This window comes from Calliphora vicina, chromosome 3 (assembly GCF_958450345.1).
Source record: "Calliphora vicina chromosome 3, idCalVici1.1, whole genome shotgun sequence".
Taxonomy (NCBI): Eukaryota; Metazoa; Arthropoda; class Insecta; order Diptera; family Calliphoridae; genus Calliphora; species Calliphora vicina.
Window position 1 is genome coordinate 49,147,146 of NC_088782.1, and position 25,293 is coordinate 49,172,438.

The following is a 25,293-nucleotide window of genomic DNA, read 5'->3' on the forward strand; positions in this document are numbered from 1 at the left end:
ACTATCCGACAGTATGAAAGTCTAGGAAATTTTACCTCCTCTTGCTCCTCAAATAATTTAGATTATCATTATCTTCTTTCAGCTCTTTTTCATGCATATTAAGATCAATAGTAACAATAAGTTCATGATCTTTCTTGGCCAAAGTTCATTTCTCTGAATACATTTTATTCTCAATTTGTTCTTAAGATTATAGGAGCTAAGATATAAACTATCTTCCAAATATCCGACAGTATGAAAGCCTAAGAAATTTTACCTCCTCCTGCTCCTCAAATAATTTAGATTATCATTATCTTCTTTCAGCTCTTTCTCCTGGCTCTTAGCATTAATAGTAACCTCGCACTTCTCAAAACTCATCTCAAGGTTGGGACGAGGGTACTTGCGTTTCTCTCAACCTATCGACAAATATAATTAATTTATTACACTATTTCCAATTATATTGGATGTATGATTTAAAAATGCAGGATTTATAATAGATGACATATCTTTTGAACGTTATAGTGTAAATAACAAAGATCTGTTTTTGCTTCGAAAATGTCGAAATTTGTGTCAACAGAGCGTCATATGGGGGAAGTTTTGCTTTATTTCTTTAATTGCTCACCAAAGCTTATGGTGAATCTGTTCCATCGGTTTCAACGTCCGAGAGATGGTTTGTGTGGTTCAGAAGTGGTGATTTTGATACGGAAAAAGTTTTAAGACCAAGAATTGGAGGCATATCACCATGAAGATTGTTGTAAAACTCAACAAAAGCTTGCAAAATCATTGGGAGCTACTCAAGCATCAATTTCAAAACGAAATACGATTTTGCATGTCCGAAATGATGGTTGAAAGCGAATCACTTTTGCACCAAATCATTACATGCGATGAAAAATGGATCCATTTCGACAACCCGAAGCGTAAGAGATCGTATCTGAAGCCCGGTCAACCAGTCGAATCGACACCAAAGCCAAATATCCATAACTCTAAGGTAATTATCTGTATTTGGTGGGAGCAAAAGGGTTCTATTATCTATTATTAGCTGCTGAAATCTGGCCAGACCATCACAGCGAACCTGTACCGAACGATCGGCCACATGTTGCAATACCTGTTGTAAACTATTTAGAAAAAAGTGGTTGGGAAGTTTCGAATCACCCGCCTTATAGTCCGACTGCTATTTGTTTCGATCGATGGAGAACGCTCTCTCTGAGATACGCTTCACTTTGGAACAGAAATTGGTTTTATTCGTTCTTTGCCTCAAAAGATGAGCAGTTATTTCGGCTCGGAATCCATATGTTGCCAAAAAGATGGGAAAAGGTCATAGCTAACAATGGCCAATACTTTGAATAAAGTTATATTGTAAACATTTTTCAAAGAAAAAGCTAAAAATGTAAACAAATCCCGCATTTTTATGTCATACACCCAATATTTCAGAATTTTCTAATTGTATTTCAGTTATTTCCAATTAAATTACAGAAATTTCCAATAAAATTTAAAAAATACCCAGTTGATTTTCAGAAATTTCCAATTATATTTCAGAATTTGCTAATTGAATTTCAGAATTTTCCATTTGTATTTCAGAATCTTTAATTTATTCTTAAAAATGTTGTAAATGTATTTCAGAAATTTCCATTTGTATTGCTTTTAGAATTGTATGAAATACAATTGGAAAATTCGGAAACGCAAATGGAAAATAATGAAATTTCAATTAGAAAATTCTGAAATATGTTTGGAAATTTTTGAAATATAAGTAATGGAATTTGGTGATAATTTAAAAGATTTTAAAGTCCCGTGATTTTAAAGTCCCGAATATCGCGGTTTGGCGGCATTAGTAAATCTCAAAATTCCGGTATTTCCGTTGACACATCTAACCAAAATTGGATAACATCTCTACAGGTTCAAATAAGCTAATATTGAAATAAATGCTTGTTAATCCTATCTTGAAAACTTGAGGTCTCCTAGTCTATCCAATACATAAAGAAATCGATTGTAGTTATGAAATTTACACGATATCTAACAAAGTCAAGCTAAGAATGATTAAGTGCTAAGTTAGTTTTTAGCCAGATTATAAGAAATGTTCATCGAATGAAGGACCATATTTTAAAAGAATGACTTTCGTTTCATATATCGTTTTTTTAGATCTGTAAATTCTGTATTTTAGATTTAAAAACCAAACATTTACTTAAACGGAGTAGCAATTGTGGGAGCTTTAGTCAAACTACTGATACCTAAGTCTTCAATAGCTATTAATCCCCTTCGAACCCATCCTTTAACCAATTTTTATTTAAAAATCATTCGTTTCAAAAAGAAACCAATTCAAAACAAATTCAATTATTTTTACAAATATTTTATTAATATTTTTTTTGTTGATTGTTTTTTTTTTTTTGTAATCGTTATTTTTAAATAATAATCATAATGATAATAATATAGGTAAGTATAACTTAAAATTGTTATTTCAATAAACTTAAAAATAAAAAACACAAATTTTTAAAATAATAATATGCTTAAAATTAATGAATTTTCTGTTTCATATGACAAAAGATTTTAGCCAAAAAAAAAAAACAAATGCTTTTTTCTCTTTTTTCCTTGCTATAGAAACTAACAAAAATCAAGAGTATTCATTCATAATCAAGGTAAATTTTGAAATCAAAATTATAGATTTTAATAAAAAAACAAATATTTATCAAATTTAAATGCTGCTTAAACTACAAATTTAGCTGAAAATATAGGGAAAGAAAATTATTAAATATAAAATACTTGGTAGATAAGATAAAAAAAAATATAAATCTTAAAAAAGTTATTAAATATGTAAGGAAATAAATTTAAAGAAAATTATTTAAATAATATGGAAAATAATAATAAAATCATTGGCACAAGTTGCAGTCTAATATTAAAATCATAAAATTATTAATAATATTTATTAAAAGTAAAAAATATATACAAAAATGTTTGTTAAAAAAATAAACATATTAAACATTAAGATTATTAAGGTTATTTTTATTTAATTATAAAGGATTTGTTCAGTTTAGAAAAAAAAATTAATTGCACTTAAAGAAACGCTAAACGTAAATTTCTTAAAAAACTAAATTAAAAATTATATAAAAAGAAACTACATAAAAATGCTAACAAAATTCAAAAAATTCATATGTCGGTTCAGGGATTTTTTTTTTCAAATAAAAAAAGATAAGTGCACTTAAGTTTGTGAATGTTTCGTTATTTCTAAACGGCAAAAATACATGTAACAACATTTAACAATTTTTTTTTTCTCTATTTCATTCAAAATAAGGCTATAGCTATAACAATTATGATGCCAATAATTATAAGACACAGTGTAAACATATCATCCGTGTTAATGATACCTAATGTACAAGCGGCAACCAGATGCTCTAGTAGAGTTAAACCATTCACCGCTTGGCGTCGTTCACCCAAAACATTAACCACCATATTTGAGGAGACTTTGGAGCTGGTGGAGGGCAATTCATCAGGGTTTTGAGGTGGTTGCCATACGCGTAGCCTTAAGTCGGTCTCAGTTTGAGTTGGATTTTCTTCATTGTTTGTTGCTTGTGTGTTCTCTAAGCTTAAAGCTTTTGTGTCTTCCTCTAAAGTCTCCACTTCCTGTTGTAAAGCTTCATTTAGCTCTTGGCAATTCAATGACAATTCTTCTAGACTTGATAGCTCGTTGCTAGGGTCTTGCTTTGAGTCCTCTTTATTAACACTAAACTCGTAATTAATTCTCTCTTCCATGATATTCATTTCCAATTGAGGCGTTTCTATAATAATGCTGCGCTTGCGTAATGGTACCTTAATTTCAGATTCCTCTAAACTTAATGAATTACTATTATCTAGTTTCAAGGAGCTATAATTTTCTGTTAAAGTTTCTTCTTCCTGCTCTTCTCCTAATTTATTAGCTTCGTTTTGTGTTTTTTCTCTTAAAGCTTTTTCTTCCAAAGCTTTTACCTCTGCCATAATCTCATCTCTAGCCCAGATAATTCTCTCGCCCATTAGTTCATGATCTTCCTTGGCCAAAGCTAATTTCTCTCTTAATACACTTTGTTCTCCCAAAAATTCTTCGGTTTTCTTGAGATTCTCCTCTAAATCATAACGTTCCTTTAAACTCTCTTCCAACTCCTCGGCCGTGGGAAGTCTAGGGAATTCTACCAACTCCTCATTATCTTTCTCCTGCTTCTTATTACTATCTATGGTTACCTCGCTCTTAAAGCAATTTCTAACCTCAAAACGTGTATTGTAATTGGAACTTAGTTGCAAACTAACATTAAGATTCTGTTGACCTAAAGGAAAATCCGCTAAACTAACATTACCCGAATCTGGATTTGAGGAAGTTTCCTCCAAAGAACTTAAGGAATCACACTGTGTTAGAGGTTGGGGAGAGCGTGTTTGTTCTTCCCTCATTCTATCCACAAATATACTTAATTTACTGGCATAGATCTTATTGAAATTAGCTGATAATTTAACTGACTCTTGTGGGGTTCCGTCTAAGCCTTCTCCATAAAATTCGGGTATAGTTTCTAGCCTAGATGATGAAGTTGACGATGATGTTGATGACATGGGAGTAGAGCTAGCATTATTAGTAGTATGTGAACATGAGTTGGGGTTTAATAACAACAATAAACAATCATTAGTTTTAGCACAGTATTGATAATTATCGGAATTAGCGTTACAATCTGGGGGGGATGCAGCGTTAGTGTTTAGGTTTTCTTGCTCGAGCAATAACTCTGGCGTAGTAGTGGTAGTAGCGTTAGGTGTCACATCATCTTTACCTGAATTATTTTGTAGTTTTTTCGCTTTTGACTTTTCTTCGATGCCAAAGATCATGGCCAATTCCTCGGAGGAATTGTACTGAGATGGCGACGAAGAGCGTCCACGCTGAGTGTTGGACGCTATGGTGGCACTGCAATTGCTGATGGGCGTTAGATTTAGCGGTGGCGGTGAGGGTGAATAGCTGAACGTACTGTTGGTGGTTAGATTCGGTGTGGCACTGGTTGTCGACTGTACATCGTAGGATGTAGTGCTGAAGGTTTTAATGGGATCAGTGCTGGGTGCATGAAATTCACTACTAGGTGATTTGATATAATCACTGGACGAGTAGGGATTAAAGGAGGTAATACTCGAGGAGAAACGCCTACTGCCCGAGGGGCTGGATGACTTGGCCAAACAATCGCTGGACGAGGAGAACGAGGAGGCGGTGGTGGTACTCGAACCGGGAGCCTTTATAACTTGTTGCTGGTGATGTGTTACCACTACCGGCACACCTTTCACTTGGACGGTTTGTTGTTGCTGTTGTTTGGCTTGATCTTCACACTCCTTCATTATTTGATCGATCTCCTCGATTTGCTGTTTACTGTTGGGTTTGTTGGGCGGTTTTCGTGTTTCTGTAAGATTAGAAGTGGTCAAATCATTTGTAGTTTCGTCTTTTGTAACCTGTTGCATATTACACGATGAGGCCACCGCTATATCCGGCTGATTGAGATTGTCATAGTCATGACTGTCTGCCAAATCGCTTAATTGGCGCATACATCTTCTAGCTATAGCTTCGATATTTGTCGAATTTATGGGATCTAGTTTCTTGATCAAAGTGGGCATAACTAGATTTTCTTCTTTGGCCGGTTTGCTTTCGGAAGGCTTTTGTGTTACTCTAACAGCTTCTTGCACCACTACTGGTGGCTCAGTGGTTACTATGTCCTTGAGTATCTTTTCACATACTTTGTTGGCGGCCTCTGATACCTGATCTATGGCCTTTATTAAATTATCTTCTTTGTGCAGTTTTCTGGGTTTAGCAATTTCATCTCCGGTGTCAGTCGCATTATCGGGCAAAGTGTCCAACAGCATTTCACCACATTTCTTGGCGGCCTGAGAAACTTTTTCTATTTCCTGCAGCTCTTTTACCAATCTTTCCTCTTCCGGATTGGGTTTCTTAGGCTTGGAGGCAGTAATCAAAGCCTCTTTCCTTAGTTCCTTTAATTCTTGGGTTAATTTTATGCTGCTCTCTTGTGCATCCTGGGCAATTTTATTCAAAGCCTCCTCCATTTTATGGGTGTCAGTATTTTGGGGTTCTGGTGTTAGAGATTTACGTGGCATGGGTACAGGTGCTTTGGGAGTTTTTTCCTCTTCATGGCTTGCAGCACTAAGTTTTTCGGGTAGCTGGCAAATGGCTCCTCCCTGGCTGGGATGGCGAAAAGGTATATTCGCTTTTTTCGCTTGATTTTGTTCTCGATCCTGTTCTCTAAGACTTTGCAACAGTTTCAAAGTGGTGGGTATATCACTGGCAGAATCGTTTTTGTGTAAATCGGACATACTGCCCGAACGATCAATGTTTTTAGTTAATTCCATATAAGAATGCAAGTCACCTCCTGAAGGTTTTGCGGCATCTCTTTGTATTAGAGCATAAATATTGGCCGATTGAGTGCGTGTAGCTCGATTTTTCTTTAGTAGGCTACCCGAAGGATATTGGAACCTGCCTTTGTTCTCTGTAGGATCCTTGCGTAAAGCCCTGACAGCCAAATCGTCTTTTATAACATCCGGTGCTTTAGTAGTTTCATAAGCCACTATCTCCTTGTGTTTTGGCTGCACATGCAAATAATCTGTTTGAGCAGCTGGTACTATAGGACCCAAAGGTATGCCAAATGGTGGCTGTTTTTCAGCTGCTCTATGTTGCAAATTTGCCAATTTTATGTTGCGATAGGCAACATCATCCCTTATTGGGTCAGGTTCTCCAGCTGGAGAATCTTCGTCATCATACTCATCGGCATGAGCCAAAGCATACTTCTCGAAATCATTGGGAGTTGCTATGCGCTCCTTCTTTGTTTCGGGTTCCTCGGTTAGGCCTAAAGAACGATAAATAGCTTCCAATTCATTAATGGCCTCCTCTAAGTTGGCCGGTTTCTTGCGAGGGAAACTCAATTGCGGTATATGAGGCACACCACTTAGTTTCCTCTGTGGAGGCTGGGGAGCATCAAACAAAGGATTTTGATTTTGTTCACGGCGTTCATTAACATATTCCTCATACTTATTGGGAGTGGTGGGTATTTCACCTGAACGTCTGTGATAATGATTTGGCATGGATTGGGCCTTATTAGTATCCTTGTTACGTATTTCCACATAATTGTTGCTGTTGTCCTGAGTAGGTTTAATATGCAAAGTGCCGCAAATTACACTATCGACTTCATCGCCTCCAGTGGCTGAAGGAGAAGTAGTGGCTTGCAAAGGTGAAGGCTTAGCTTTCGGCTTATAAACCTCTGAATACATGGGCACTGGATAGGCTCTTAATTCTCCCACCCGAGAACTAGAAACTGAACGAGGTTTCATGGTGACTTCCACACCTGTAGAACGCTGTATATCTCTGCCACGTGGTGCTGGCGTTGGTGTGTTGACATTCTGTTTGGAACCCTCCAAACGTTTCCAGAATTCTGTAGGATTAGTCTTCGTGGGCGAAATGGGTAGACCACTCTTGGTGGTGCGCAAAATGCCATTGGATGTAGGATCATTAATGTCATTTTCAAAAGTATTCGGTTCAAGCAAATGTATGGGTTTGCGAGAACGTGGTGTAGCATCGGCAACATAATGAAAATCTAGACCATTGGGTAGAGATTTCTTACCCGGATGAGCGTCTCTTTCGGCTCTGGTTATAAATCTACGGTTGGCTGGAGCCACAGCTTGCTGGCTAGCCTGATTGGGTGTAATATTCAGTGAGTGTATGGATTGATAATGAGGCTGTTGTGCCCAAATCTTGTCGTCCGATACACAACGACCATTGAGACCGGATGTGGGTAAAACAGGCACTCCGGTTTGATCAAAAGCATATGACATGGGTCTCAAATCACCAGCACTGCCGTCTTGTGTGTGACCACTAACATTTACTCTTCTCAAGGGATCCCTTGGAGGAGGTGGTGGCGGCATTGGCTTATTTTGTAATCTGCCATTGACATTTTGCAAGTGTATATGACTGTCATAGCTTATGCTACGTTTGGTATCATTGACCGAGTTTTGTAAGTTCTTTGGCTGCTGCTGTTGTTGCATTTGACCCCATTGGACATATGGAGCCATATGTTGCAAGCTATTGGTATTGCGCAATCTGGAGTATTGAGTGTTTTGTGAGGTGGAAGAACGCATTTGCGGCTGAGGTTGTTGGGGAGCGGCCACCTGTTGCTTGGGAGCCTGATAAATCGACAAGGGCACAGGCTGTGTTTTCCATCTTTGGGTAGGCTGTTGAGCATACATAACGGGAACCTGCCCGTGACTAACCTCACCATCACGCGATAAACGCTTGTAGTAGCGTTCATTGCGTGCAGCCCTTGATCTACGACTTTGGCCATTAGCTTGAGCCTGGCCGCCACTATGAATGCTTTCATCACTGCGATATTTGGCGAAAGTGGTAGAATTTAAGGAGATTATTTCCTCCTCTTCACTAGAAGAACCTACAACATCAGTAGATGTTACACCATTGGGGGCTAATTTTTGCGTCGTACGCTTGGATCTACGATCCAAGGAGTGAGCAGATCTACTCATCAATTGTTGTTGCGTTTGAGGTACATGCGGCAGGTACTGTTGAGAATGATGCAAACGCTGCTGGGGCTGAGGCGCCTGCACATGCGGATTATTTTGATAGTACGGCTCCTGAGCAGGCACAGTTTCAACGGGCAGGAAAAACTCATTATCCACATGTTGAACTGAGGATGAACTCAAATTTTGAGAACTGTTGCCCGTTGGTGCTGGACTCATAACGACATGATCAAAATTACCGCTCATTAACTTGCTACCGCGACTAGCAGATTTCGATGATTTGGTTTTCTTATTTGGCGTTGAAGTGATTGCGGCCACAGGGTTACTAGCACTGCGATTATATTTTGGTGTGGGCACGAAACCCGCCTTACGGTCCTCTTCCGATGAGGATTCCGTTTCGACTTCCTTTTTGCGCCGAAACAAGCGACCAAACGACCATTTCTTATTCGAATTGCTGCCATTGTGACTGGCATTCGAGAGTTGTGAGCCGTTGAGGGAAGAGTCTTTTTTATTGTTGCTACTTAAATGAAATCGTTCCATATCGCTGTCGATAATTTGTATTTCGTCGATGTCGACGTCGTCGTCTTCTGGTTGTAAATGATGAAGGTGGTTGCGATTGATGTTCTCATTTGAGAGATGAACTTCTTTGGGTAGGGGCAATTGTGGTCGCCACGACGATTGGACAGTCTGTATTGGAAGAGAAGAGAGAAAATTGAATTTAGCAATGGTATTTCATAAAAAACGAGAGAGGAAGAGAGAGAGAGAGAAATATGTACTTGTTCCTCGGATAAATCAGTAATACTTTAGTAAAACATAATTAATCGGTATTAAAACTGATGTAAAACTAAACTAGAAATGATATTAAACTGAACTAGAAGTAAACTACAACTGAACTAGAACTCAACTAGAACTGAAGTAGAACTAGAAGTAAAACATAGAAGTAAACTAGAACTTAACTAAAACTGAACAAGAACTGAACTAGAACTGAACTAGAACTGAACTAGAACTGAACTAGAACTGAACTAGAACTGAACTAGAACTGAACTAGAACTGAACTAGAACTGAACTAGAACTGAACTAGAACTGAACTAGAACTGAACTAGAACTGAACTAGAACTGAACTAGAACTGAACTAGAACTGAACTAGAACTGAACTAGAACTGAACTAGAACTGAACTAGAACTGAACTAGAACTGAACTAGAACTGAACTAGAACTAGAACTGAACTAGAATTGAACTAGAATTGAACTAGAACTGAACTAGAACTGAACTAGAACTGAACTAGAACTGAACTAGAACTGAACTAGAACTGAACTAGAACTGAACTAGAACTGAACTAGAACTGAACTAGAACTGAACTAGAACTGAACTAGAACTGAACTAGAACTGAACTAGAACTGAACTAGAACTGAACTAGAACTGAACTAGAACTGAACTAGAACTGAACTAGAACTGAACTAGAACTGAACTAGAACTGAACTAGAACTGAACTAGAACTGAACTAGAACTGAACTAGAACTGAACTAGAACTGAACTAGAACTGAACTAGAACTGAACTAGAACTGAACTAGAACTGAACTAGAACTGAACTAGAACTGAACTAGAACTGAACTAGAACTGAACTAGAACTGAACTAGAACTGAACTAGAACTGAACTAGAACTGAACTAGAACTGAACTAGAACTGAACTAGAACTGAACTAGAACTGAACTAGAACTGAACTAGAACTGAACTAGAACTGAACTAGAACTGAACTAGAACTGAACTAGAACTGAACTAGAACTGAACTAGAACTGAACTAGAACTGAACTAGAACTGAACTAGAACTGAACTAGAACTGAACTAGAACTGAACTAGAACTGAACTAGAACTGAACTAGAACTGAACTAGAACTGAACTAGAACTGATCTAGAACTGAACTAGAACTGAACTAGAACTGAACTAGAACTGAACTAGAACTGAACTAGAACTGAACTAGAACTGAACTAGAACTGAACTAGAACTGAACTAGAACTGAACTAGAACTAGAACTGAACTAGAACTGAACTAGAACTGAACTAGAACTGAACTAGAACTGAACTAGAACTGAACTAGAACTGAACTAGAACTGAACTAGAACTGATCTAGAACTGAACTAGAACTGAACTAGAACTGAACTAGAACTGATCTAGAACTGAACTAGAACTGAACTAGAACTGAACTAGAACTGAACTAGAACTGAACTAGAACTGAACTAGAACTGAACTAGAACTGAACTAGAACTGAACTAGAACTGAACTAGAACTGAACTAGAACTGAACTAGAACTGAACTAGAACTGAACTAGAACTGAACTAGAACTGAACTAGAACTGAACTAGAACTGAACTAGAACTGAACTAGAACTGAACTAGAACTGAACTAGAACTGAACTAGAACTGAACTAGAACTGAACTAGAACTGAACTAGAACTGAACTAGAACTGAACTAGAACTGAACTAGAACTGACCTAAAAAGAATTCTTTGACTGATTTGGCAATTTGTGATTTGTGAAGTTGCCTCCTTCTCCAGAGATTTAATTTTATAACAAAACTAATATTAAAAATATTTCTGTTTTTTATAACTCATTAAAATATAATAGATTTCCAATTTCACACTTGAGTTCCATAAAACAATTTAGTTTTTCGTCACCTAATTAGTTTTGAGTGAAAATTTAAGAGAATTTTCTTTAATAATTTTGTCTTACGTGTTTAGCCCACCTTTGTTTATATTTTAATTTGTTTGTTGTTCTTTCCTCAAATATTAAAAAATTAAAGAGAATTTATTAATAATTAAACTTATCAACCAAAAACAAACAAAAACTTTTGCGATTAAGACTATCGAAAGAAAAGAGACTTTGATAGTTATTCAAAACAAAACTTTATCGCTAAACTTTTCTATGATGTCAGAGGTTGAACAATGGAATATGTCTAAATTAAAATCAAATATATTTTTCAAAATTTAATGATTTCTTTTGTGATGTATTATCAACATAAGAACAAATAATAATAAAACAAAATAAATCATTAAACAGATGTAAAACCACAAAAATTTAAACATCAACAAAATAGTTTTATTTTTATAAAACAAATATTTACAATAACAACCTTGTTTCAAGTTCAATTTTTGGGGAGGAAGAGGCGGGAAGGGGGCCAATATAAGTGCGTGATTGTTTTTAGTGTAAATGAATATTAAAAGAAAAATAATTTTAGTTTTTATGTTCAGTATTTTGTTTAAAACATATTGTACGGGCTGGTATAAGAAAAATGTTTATGTAAACAAATATGTTGATACGAGGGGTAATTGCGAAGTGATTAGAGGTTTTAAAACTATGTAGTACACTTTTTGAGGCAAATTATCTTAAAATTTAAGTATCTAATAATTTTCTTTTTAAACAGAATTTTTATGCTTCACACCCTTTTCAGGTGGCCCTTGTAGGGAATATACAAAGTTAGCTGGCTCTCTGATGATTAATATTTAAGCATAAGAACCGATAGAGATATCGGACATACTACGTATATTTTATATATATTCATTTATCTATATAACTTTTCCTTATCTAAAAATAGTTCTCACTTTAGTATGAAAGAAGTCAATATTAATAGTAAATAGTTTTAACTGATAAAATAACTTATCTATTCTGTAGAATCAAGTGATTCCAACTTATTTATCTATGTGCAAAAAATTCACATTAAAAACTACTTAGTTGCAGACAAATTTAATCAATTTTGAACCAGTATCAGGTCACTCCTAACCATCCTAATTTAAATAAATAACAGTTATTGCTGCAAGACTCCACTAGATTTGAATTATTATTACAATCATTTAAGTATTATTAATAGTATTATTAAAATCTTATTAATTACGTCACAAATTATTTACAACACATACACTTTTTGCAACTTTTTCATTATAGCCATGATTTGGGAATTCAGGAATGATGTTGCCACTGATGTTGTCGTTCTTATTGTTGCTGTTGCTATTATTATGGCTTAAATCATTTTGTTTGTTAATGTTAATGTTGTTAATAGAATTGTTATTATTGTAATTACTATGACCACAACGTATATAAATAAATCCCTCATTACTACGTGACGAAGCGGATTTTGTATGATGATTTTGATTGTTATGATTACGTTTTAAAGGAAATTTAAACATTATGTCTGATGTTCTTTTTAACGTTTACAATTTTAAAATTAATTATTTATATATACAAAACACAGTATTACAATTTAGCCAAAATTTAAATAAAAAATACACACATCGAACAAAAAAAAAAGAACTAAAAAGAAAATTAAAAAAATTTATATTTAGAATAGGATTTAAACAAGTACAAGACAAACAAATTAACCCTTTAAAGTCAGAACTTATACAGAAGATATAGAAGCATAAACAAATAAAATACTGCACCAGAACTTAAAGAGTATTCAATCAGAACTCAACATGAACTGGAATAGAACTGAAAATGAAACAAAAGTAAACTAGAAAACAACTAAATGAACTAGAACAGAACTTGGAACGAATTAGAAATAAACTAGAACTGAACTAGAACTGAACTAGAATTGAACTAGAACTGAACTAGAACTGAACTAGAACTGAACTAGAACTGAACTAGAACTGAACTAGAACTGAACTAGAACTGAACTAGAACTGAACTAGAACTGAACTAGAACTGAACTAGAACTGAACTAGAACTGAACTAGAACTGAACTAGAACTGAACTAGAACTGAACTTGAACTGAACTAGAACTGAACTAGAACTGAACTAGAACTGAACTAGAACTGAACTAGAACTGAACTAGAACTGAACTAGAACTGAACTAGAACTGAACTAGAACAGAACTAGAACAGAACTAGAACTGATCTTGGAACGAACTAGAAGTCAATTAATAAATTAAATCGAAATGATCTAGAACTTAACTAGAAATGAATTTGAGTTGAACTAGAACTGAACAAGGAACAAACAAGAATTTGACGAGAACAGAACTAGAAATAATTTAGAACTGAATTAAAAGTGAACTAGAACTGAACCAGAAATGAACCAGAAGTATTGAAATGAATTATAACTGAAGTAGAAATGAACTAGAAATTAAATAGAACTGAACCCGAAAAGAACTAGAACTGAAATAGAAATTAACTAAAAAGTATTAGTTACTACTAAACTAGAACTAAGAAATGAACAGGAAATAAACTAAAACAGAACTAGGCATTACCCTGAAATGAAAAGAACTGATCCAGAAATTAACTGGAATTGAACTAAAACTGAACTAGAATGAATTCGAAATTGACTATAAACGAACTAGAAATTAACTAGAACTGAACAAGAAATTAAATGGAAATGAACTACAACTGAACTAAGAATGAACCAGCACTTTACTAAAAATTAACTCGAAATGAACAAGAACTGAACTAGAAATTAAATGGAACTGAACTAGAAAACAACTCTGAAAGAAATACCACTATATTAGAAATAAATTAAAACTGAACAATAAATAAACTAGAAATTTACAAGAACTATACTGGAAATTAACTCAAAATTAACTACAAAGGAACTGAACTTGAAATGAACTCAAAATGAAATAGATATGAACTAGAACTGAACAAGGAATTAACTGGAAATGTACTAGAATTGAACTAGAAATAAGTTGGAAATGAAGTCGAACTGATCTTGAAATGAACTGAAGTACGATCGAGTAAATATATTTTATAGTTTTTGAAAAGATTATACTCTAGAACTGAATCAGAATTATACTAGAAATGAACTAGAAATGATCTCAAAATAAACTAGAACTGAACTGGAAATGAACTAGAAACAAATTCGAACTGATCTTGAAATGAACTAAACTATGATCGACTAAATACATTTTATAGGTTTTGTAAAAGTTCTATTAAATTTTTTGCGATTTTGTTTTAACAATTAAATATAGTTTGTATATATTTATATCCATTTGTCTCGTTCCTTAAAGGGTTAACATTTTGTAGCTTGTACTTCAAATTTATCATTATTATATTATTTTTTTTTTTGCCGGAAAATTAAATAAATAAATAGAAACATGAAAAACACCACACAACAACAAAATAAAAATATTGTATAAGAAGAGAGCAGAAAAACTAACACAAGCAATATGAAATATTGGGCAAAAGGCCAATGATTTTTTTTTAAAAAAGATTTTGAAAAAAAAACAAATATTTAAAGGGATCAAAATAACGACACAAATTTTAAAAATAATGATCGAATGAATTTTAATAGATTATTACAAAATCAAATTTATGTTATTTTTCTTAAACTTTTTTTTTAATACACAAATATTTCACACAGATTTTTTTGTTTTTAGAAATTTAAACAATTATTTCAATTGTTCTAAATACCAAGATTTTTTGTCACCTTAAAAATAAAAATAAAAAACAAACAATAAAAATAAACACTTCAAATAATGCGCTCTGATCACTTGTCACAAAAACAGAAAAATTACGTTTCAGAATGTGTGTTGGGCCTGACTAAATTGAGTTACAACTTTAATTGTTGTATGTTTTTTTTTTATTACGAGCAGCGAATATCCGATATTGTTAGTGTTTATTGTCTTAAATAAACATGGTCGTTTTTATTTCTTTCGATTTTAAAATATTTACAAAAACTCGACACGAAACTTTAAAAGAAAAACTATAAAAAACTGAAGCAAAAAAACGAAACAAAACTAAAAATCTTAACGTATTCCTAAAGTAGCTGTGTTTAGCTGTTGTAGCGAGATTGGAGACTAATGGCGTTGAACAATTTTGTGGCACCTAAAAGCCACCACATTAAGAATTTAAAACAAAAAAAAAACAGCCAACAACAACACATAAAAAGTTTAGCAACAACATTAAAAGAAATAAAATAAAAACAAAAAAATGCGTTAAAAATTGTTCACAACAAGATCAGAGTATGAGAAAAAATACTACCAACGACAATACAAGCCATTATCACTCTCCCTAAAGAAAAATAAAAATTCTACAAAAGAGCAACAAAAAAATATTAATAATAAACAAAAGAGAAAATATCTACGAACTGACCTATTGTTTTTTATTTAAGAGAGAGCCTAACATCTTTTGTAAAGAAATGTTAAAAGCCATTTATACAGTTATCTACCACAATACATGGGGGGTATTTCGATTTAGTTACAGCATTTGTTATACTTGGAACTGAACTAGAACTGAACTAGAACTGAACTAGAACTGAACTAGAACTGAACTAGAACTGAACTAGAACTGAACTAGAAATGAACTAGAACTGAACTAGAACTGAACTAGAACTGAACTAGAAATGAACTAGAAATGAACTAGAACTGAACTAGAACTGAACTAGAACTGAACTAGAACTGAACTAGAACTGAACTAGAACTGAACTAGAACTGAACTAGAACTGAACTAGAACTGAACTAGAACTGAACTAGAACTGAACTAGAACTGAACTAGAACTGAACTAGAACTGAACTAGAACTGAACTAGAACTGAACTAGAACTGAACTAGAACTGAACTAGAACTGAACTAGAACTGAACTAGAACTGAACTAGAACTGAACTAGAACTGAACTAGAACTGAACTAGAACTGAACTAGAACTGAACTAGAACTGAACTAGAACTGAACTAGAACTGAACTAGAACTGAACTAGAACTGAACTAGAACTGAACTAGAACTGAACTAGAACTGAACTAGAACTGAACTAGAACTGAACTAGAACTGAACTAGAACTGAACTAGAACTGAACTAGAACTGAACTAGAACTGAACTAGAACTGAACTAGAACTGAACTAGAACTGAACTAGAACTGAACTAGAACTGAACTAGAACTGAACTAGAACTAGAACTGAACTAGAACTGAACTAGAACTGAACTAGAACTGAACTAGAACTGAACTAGAACTGAACTAGAACTGAACTAGAACTGAACTAGAACTGAACTAGAACTGAACTAGAACTGAACTAGAACTGAACTAGAACTGAACTAGAACTGAACTAGAACTGAACTAGAACTGAACTAGAACTGAACTAGAACTGAACTAGAACTGAACTAGAACTGAACTAGAACTGAACTAGAACTGAACTAGAACTGAACTAGAACTGAACTAGAACTGAACTAGAACTGAACTAGAACTGAACTAGAACTGAACTAGAACTGAACTAGAACTGAACTAGAACTGAACTAGAACTGATCTAGAACTGAATTAGAAAAAAACTGGAACAAGAACTTATCTAAATTGAAACTAAATAAGAAGCATTTTAAATACAAAATATCTCAATTAAGAAATTTTTGTTTTTGGTGGTAGGTATTTCAGATTCGTCTCTGCCTACTTCAAACTCTTTACATGTTTTATTTTATTTCTCATTTGTAATGCGTGCGCATATGAAATAAATTAAGTTGAATCTATTATGACTAAAGTTAAGTTGTTGTCTATTATAATTATCTGCATTTAATTTTAATTAATACCATTAAAAGTTACTCTTTGTTATCAATTGCCTCCAAAAAAAAAAAATAATAAATAATGAAAGTTTGGTGGTATTGTTCGTTCGCACATTTCTTGGCTTCTTACAATTTCCCATGAATTTAATTGATTTTATTCCTAAGAGTGTAATAATAAAAATAAAACTAATTAAATTATATTTGGTTTTTATCACAAGCAATGGTAATAAAATTTTGACCAAATAATCAAACATGAATAAGAAGAAATTCGATATTTTTTATGGGTAAAATGGTAGGAAATTGCACTAAAGCATACATCAATGATAAATAGTCGATATTCATATTAAATTTGACTAGAAGATATGCTTCAAATTATAAAAATATTTATCTAGCAGACATAGTGGCTCGTGTCGTGTGTACTCTTCTGAAATAAGCGCTGTAAACATTTGATCATGTTTATTTGGAATCTCTAACAGTTATATTATATTTTGTTTTCCTAATTTTGAATAATTGTTAAACTTCAGATTTCAACCGATTCTTTAGGAATGACTTATTATATACCCAAAGTTTGCAAATTTTGGCTTAAACTTTAGCAAATTAATACAAGATTTAAATAAAAATATAAACTAAAAGATTTCATTTAAGTCTGACAAATTTCAGAAGATTTAAAAAAAATACAAAGTTGTTTTTGTTTGATTTAAGTAATAAATTTAAATTGGTTGGTTTAATTTACTTGTTTGGTTTTTGATATAAAAACAAGGTTGAATGAACTTTAAAAGATAATAAACATTAAAATGATGTAATTAAATATATTAAGAGAACTAAAAGCTATTTTAATGAAGTTTTTATAAATAAATTACAAAAATATAACAGTAAATAAACAGTTAAAAATGAATCTAGATCTTTAAACAGCAACTAAAGTGTAATGATGGACCCAACTCGTTTCCCCTTTTAATATTACTTTCATTCTAATTCCAATTTGTAAACCAACAAGTAATAATTCTACAAAATAAAAAAAAAAAAAAACATTCCACACCTAATTAGCAAAAATTTGAAGCAACAACAAAAAATAAATAATTTAAAAATAACCAAATTACCCATCTTCTACACAATTTATAAAAGAAAAAAAACATACACTACTAAAGACAATCCACTCAAATAAACTTAAATAAATATTTTTAGAAAAGATTTGTGTTTTCTTTCAGAAAACAAAACAACAACATGTTAAGAAAAAAACTCTTTAAAATTTAAGACAACCACAACAAGAACAAAACAAAAATAAGAAAATTGCATGTCTTTAAATATGTTCAAAAGTGACAAATCTGGGGGTCTTAAAAAGGTGGAATACGAGTGTGTGTAAAAAGATTTTTTTTCCATTTTAATGTAGCGCAACAACAACCGAGAGTCAGATGTATATTGAAAATAAAACTAAAAATAGCTTGATTTATGTAAAGTGTAATGGAATAATAAGTTTAACAATATTTGGAAATATTTTTGTTAAAAGACATATTTTGAAGCCATAAACTTGAGATTTTATTTTAAATTTTTTACACAATTAATAAAGACGAATAACTTTATTACTTGGCATCAGTTTTTTTGTTGTAGCTTTTTATTAAAAATTTGAACCGATTTATTAGGAATGTGTTATAAGCTGTACTAAATATGGCATTATGGGTCTCAAAATTTAGCTAAACAAGTAATAAATCTAAAATTAATATAAACTCGAAAAAAATTGGTTTTTGTAAAATCAAATAGCAGATTTTTAAAATTTTTAGCAAAATCTGAATAATATTCAAATAGAATTTGTTTATATTAATTTGCCTCTAAAACTATTGTTCAGCTCGAATGTTAATGTGTCTGATAAATTGTGTGCCTATAACATGACTTTGGTATTACAACCGATTTATTAGGAATACGTTATTTTATAAATAAACAAGTAAGAGAGCTATATTTGGCTGTGCCGAATCTTATATACCCTTCACCAAATTATACTTCAAAATACAAATTTTTAATATTTTTAGGTAAACAAAATTTATTTCTTTTTTCCAAAGTTGTTTTTTTCTTTTTTTGGAAAATTTTTCTTTCGAATTGTTAATTTAAAATTGTTTTTTTTCAAATTTTAAAAAAAAAATTTTTTTGGTGAAAAAAAAATTTGGGTTAAAAAATATTTTTTTCGATTTTGACCGACACATTGTAGGAACTTGCAAAGGTCTTTGAAATATCTATTATTAGATATCCATATTAATATTATTAATGACTTCCTAATCCAGATATAGGTCAAAAATCGAGGTTGTTCTGGTCTTCTCCTCATATCTCAGCCATTTGTGGACCGATTTTGCTGATTTTAAGTGGGGAACTTCTCGAAAGCATGTCTGATAGAATTATTGAAGATTTGGATCCCAAAGATATCTGGGGTCATCAGAAAATTGATTTCAACAGACAGACAGACAGACGGACATGGCTTAATCGACTCCGCTATTATATTTTTGTGGAAATTACAAACGGAATGATAAACTTATATATATCACGAAGGTGAAAGATATAAAAATATTTAATTATATGAGAATTCTTAAAGCAAAAACCGATTTAACAGTTTTGTGAAGAACTAACTTTAATGTTTTCGATTTTGAAGTTAGATTTTGAACCGATTCATTAGGAATACGTTATTTTATAAGTAATATGTATATACAGTTATGGATCTTAAAATTTAAGTAATGATGTATAGAATCTTAAACAAATATAAACCCAGATAAAAATTTAAAAATATTCAGAATTAAAAAAAAATTATAAAATATTAAAGGAACATTTATGACATGATTTTAAATCTCATAGCAAACATTAAAGTTTAATTTGTTTATCAAATTATTCAAAATAATTGATTTTATCATTTAAAACGTATTTTGAGTTTGTAATAATAATTTGAAATTTTCATCCGATTCATTAGGAATACGTTATTAGCCATGCTAGATATATGATTATGGGTCTCAAAATTTCGCTTACTATGTAAATAAACTAAAAAATATATAAACTTTAGGAAAACGTGTGATTTTTCTAGTAATATTTTAAAAATTTTGTATTTAAAAAAAAACTTAAAACATTAAATTTATTATTTAATGGTTTAGTTTGTCTCTTTACACGATTATATTAATTTGTTTCATATATTTAGCACTAGCAGAGGTTGAAATATCATTTGCCTTTAATATTTTTTGATTATTATTAATTTAAGATTTCAACCGATTTATTAAGAATGACTTATAAAGCAACCAAAGTCAAACAATATGGGTGTTAAAATTTAGCAAATCATTATAGCAATACAATAAAATAATAAATCTAACTTCAGTTATAGAAATTAAACAAAACAAATAAGCATCAGCCAATATTTTTAGTTTAGGAAACTAAAAATGCTTTATTTTTTTTATATATTTAGCACTAGCAAAGGTTTAACTATCATTTCCCACTAATATTTATTGATTATTATTATTTTAAGACTTCAGCCGATTTATTAAGAATGACATATAACGCAATCAAAGTCTATTAAAATGGGTGTTAAAATTTAGCAAATCATCATGGCAATATAATAAAACTATAAATCTAGCAATTGCTTGCTAGAAAATATTACAGCAATATATTAAAAATATTTATATATCAACAAAATCTTGCAATGTTTTAGGTTTAATAAACCTGAATTTCTTAAAGTTCTTAGAACTTCAAATCACCAGTACTTTATTTATACTTTAACATTAAAATTTTTATAATATCATTAATTTAAAATATAAACCGATCTATTAAGAATGAGTTGTTATAAATCTTTACGCTGGCAATATGGGTGTCAAAATTTAACAAATCAATTGCAGGTGCTAAGAAAAATATAAACCAGGTCATTTGTTGTGTATAAAATGAATTATACTTAAAATAAATTCTTCAATATAAAAACTATAGACTTAAAAAAGTTGTAATATAATTGGTTTGCTAAACAGAATTTGTTTAAATTTTGTATATTAAGCATCAGCTGAATTTTAGCTATCATTTGTTATTAAAGTTTTTAATATATCTTAAAATTTAGATTTCCCCCGATTTATTAAGAATGACTTAAAACCTAAACAAATTCAACCGATATGAATATGGGTGTCAAAATTTAACAAACTAATTGTAGATTCTAAGAAAAATATAAACCATGAAATTTGTTGTGTATTTCATGAATTATACTTATAACAAAAATATTGAATATAAAAACTGTATATATACTTAAAAAAGCAGTAATATAATTGGTTAACTAAACAGAATTTGTTTAAATTGTGAATATTAAGCATCAGCTGAATTTTAACTATCATTTGCCATTAAAATTTATAAAATATCTTGAAATTTAGATATCAACCGATTTATTAAGAATGACTTAAAATATAAAAAAATCAAGCAATATGGATATTAAACTTTAGCAAATCAATACAACAGTACAATAAATATATAAACCACTTTATTTATATAAATTGTAAACATTTTTTTTGTAAATTTCCCTCATGATTCAATAAGAAATAAAAATAAATTAAATTATACCTTAAATAAATCACACACAATGCTTTCTTTTTGTTAACTTTACAATTTGACAAAACAACAAGCATGTGAATCACCTGTTTTTTTGTGAGATGAATACAATTGAACGATTTTAGAGTTGGGGAAAATAAATAAATAAATTTACAACAAAATTGCAATTATTTGTTTGGTGTTGTCTTATTAGTAGGTCGATTGTTTTGGTTTAGTTGATGTGGGACTAAAATAGTTTTGCCGTTAAGATCTAATAGAGAAAAAGGTGTAGAGTTATTGATGAAATGTCGAAAATGCGGAAGACATTTATTTAATTTTTTTTTCTCTGGTGGTAGCGCTTTATTTACAAATACCATTTGAAGTGGGTGCTTTTAGGCGGCCTAAAAAAAAGATTCGAAAAAATGTTTGAATTGTTTGTGGTGGCGTGTAAGTATTTTTGGCACAAATTGTGTAATTAATGATAGGCAGGCGTCTGGCATGAGCAAAATAGAAACTAAATATGGGTTAATAGGTATTTTGGCATGATTTTTACAAACGAAAAGTAAAAAAAAACTATTTTCAAAAAAAGGAAAAACAAGCAAAGTAAACTCATAGAAATGATAAGAATTTGTACAAAATTGTTTGTAAAGCCAAAAAAAAACATTCAAGTAATTGTATAAGAAACACAAATATATTCAGTTAAAAACAATAAATTAAGAAGAGATTTATTCAGCATTTCGGAATTAAAAACAAATTGTTTGAAAATTTATCTTTATTATTTGTCTTTGACTTTTCAAAATTTTGCCAAAAATTAATGATTTTTGAGTTTACTGTGAATCATATTTTGTAATTTTGTTTAAATTTTAATTAAGCAATTTATTTCATTTGCGGTTTAATGACTTTTCTGTGTAGTTGTTTTAAAATTTTTCAAAAATATACACACAATCATGTTCTCTGTTCTTTTTCCTGATGAAAAAAGTGTGTGTTTTTCAGTTTGTCTGTTTTAAAAATAAAATTAAGAAAATTTTGATTACGTCAAGATCAGCGATATGGTTGGTATTAGGCAAACATTTTGCAAAAAAAAAATCATACAATTTGAAAACATGTTTCACTCATAAATAATGAAAATTTGTGTGAAAAGATAAAAACCATTTTGAGGAAAAATTTTGCAAATTATATATAGACATACATACATGTTACACACGAACTTGATTATAACGAACGATATAAGGACTTACAAAGATTTTAACTATTGTCCCAAATATATTAAACAAATGTCATTTTAAATACATCATTAATTACAAACGATTTATTAAGAAAGAGTTTAATATGTCAAAAACCTCTTTTTCAGTTAGCTTTAAAGTGATAAAAGTATAAATTGCAGGCTTTTTTAAAATGTTGATTCTAAATTAACAACCGATTTATTAATAATGATTTTAATTAAGAACCGATTTATTAAGAATGAGTTATATATAGCAGATATTTTTTGTTTTTTTAGGGACGACAGTTTTTAAAACAGATTTTTCCTAAAACTCTATGATGTTCAAGCAAAAATTTTGAAATTTCTTAAAACAAAATTACAACCGATTTATTAAGAATGAGTTATATATGCATCGAAATATTTATATTTTAAGCTACAAAATTATTTTATGAAATTTTAATAGATTTTAAAACCACTTTCATGTTTTATTTAAATAAAAATTACTACCGATTTATTAAGAATGTTATATATAGAAGATATTTAATTTTTTCTAGGGACAAAATAAAATTGATTTTTCTTCTAAACTATATGATGTTTAAGAAAAATGTTTAGAATTTCTTAAAAAAAATTCAAACCGATTTATTAAGAATGAGTTATATATGCATCGAAATACTTATATTTTGTTTTGAAAAAGTATTTTATAGAATTTTTATAGATTTTAAACAAATTTTCAAGTTTTATTCAAATACAAATTACAACCGATTTATTAAGAACGAGTTATATATTATATTATATTATTTTTAACATATAAAACACATTTCCAATTATTAACCATATGTTTTGCTTTAATATATAAAAGTTTAGGTTCCAACCGATTTATTAAGAATGAAAAAATATAGCTATCAATATAGGTCTCAAATTAAAGTAAATTTAAACCATATTCTTCAAAAAATATAAACATTTTATTTTATATATATTTTCTTGTGAAATTTTAAATTTTTAAAAATAGTAAAAAAAAATTTTTAATTTTTTTTAAATATATAACTGAGTTTAGATATATAACAGAGTTTCCTGGCATTTAACATAATTTTAAAAAATTTCTTATTAAAAAAATTTAGACCGATTTATTAAGAATTAAGAAATATGAGAAGAAATAAAATTAAACAAGACCTAAATTAAAGCTTACTAAGAGTAGATATTTGATAAAATATAAACTTTTCATTTGATGAATAAATTTGAACAAAAATTTAAAAATTTAAATGTCCCATCAATTAGTATTCATTATTACATTTCCCAACATTTGCCATAAGTTTTTCTTTAATAGGTAAAAGTTTAGTTTTAAACCGATATAAACCGATATAAAAAAATATAAACATTATATTTTACAAATATTATCAGGACAAATTTTAAATTTAGAAAAAATAGTAAAATATTTTCTAAATCATATTTTTGAAAAAAAATTAGGTTTTTGTGTTAAAATCCTAAGTTAATATAATATATTTAAATACATAACAAATATTTCTAGCACTTAACATCATTTAAAAAAAAAAATCACATTGAAAAATTTACACCGATTTATTAAGAATGAAGACATATAAGATGAAATAAAATTAAATAAGTCCTAAATTAAAGCTTAATTTAGAAAGAAAATATAAACTTTTCATTTGATGAATAAACTTGAAAAAAAAATTGCAAATTTAAATGTCTCATCAATTGTTTTTCATTATTTTGACAAAATAAAATTGATTTTTCTTAAAACTCTATGATGTTTAAGAAAAATGTTTAGAATTTCTTAAAAAAAATTCAAACCGATTTATTAAGAATGAGTTATATATGCATCGAAATACTTATATTTTGTTTTGAAAAAGTATTTTATGGAATTTTTATAGATTTTAAACAAATTTTCAAGTTTTATTCAAATACAAATTACAACCGATTTATTAAGAATGTGTTATATATAGTAGATATTTAATTTTTCCTAGTAACAAAAGTGTTTATAGCTGATTTCTAAATTTTTAGAATTTCTTAAAAAAATAATTAAAACCGATTTATTAAGAATGAGTTATATATGCATCGAAATGCTGATATTTTAAGCTAAAAAATTATTTTATGAAATTCTAATAGATTTTAAAACTATTTTCAAGTTATATTTAAAAAAATATTGCAACCGATTTATTAAGAATGATGTATATAAATAAGGAAACATAATTTTCATATGGAATCGAATGCTCCAAAAGGATTTCATGTATATCTGTAAGACTTTAGACAGCTTATTTTTCAGTTTTCATAATATTTTATTTGCAACCGATTTATTAGGAATGAATTATGTAAAGCGAAAATAACTATTTATTTTATTTACAATAGTTTTAAAACAATAATGTATACAATTTTAAAATTTCAAAAGCAAACATTTTGCTTTCTTTTATATATAAATTTTAACCGATTTATTAAGAATGAGTTGTATATAGCGAAAACCCTAATTTTTGGGATAAAATGCTACATTACGATGAAGTCTAAGAAAAATTTCAGGTTTACTTTATATAGAAATGTCAACCGATTTATAACAAGTCAGTCTATATAACAAAAAAACGTAGTTCAAGTAAACTATAGACTCAGAACAATTGCAT

General features: G+C 30.3%; 1 protein-coding gene across 3 annotated transcripts in view; it reads right to left on the minus strand.

Moving 5' to 3' along the window:
• Positions 1-2,304: 2,304 nt before the first annotated feature.
• Positions 2,305-25,293, minus strand: part of LOC135953283 (uncharacterized) — a 72,989-nt gene continuing 50,000 nt past the window's right edge. Inside the window, exons 1-3 of one of the 3 annotated variants that reach the window (XM_065503103.1) lie at positions 12,398-12,737; positions 4,752-9,177; positions 2,305-2,690 (exon numbers count right to left, since the gene is read on the minus strand). In XM_065503103.1, coding sequence (XP_065359175.1) covers positions 2,674-2,690; positions 4,752-9,177; positions 12,398-12,664 — 4,710 coding nt within the window. In that variant the 5' untranslated portion in view covers positions 12,665-12,737 and the 3' untranslated portion in view covers positions 2,305-2,673. Of the gene's footprint in view, positions 2,691-3,243; positions 9,178-12,397; positions 12,742-25,293 lie in introns of those variants that run through there. The other 2 variants (XM_065503101.1, XM_065503102.1) reach the window with 2 other exon arrangements.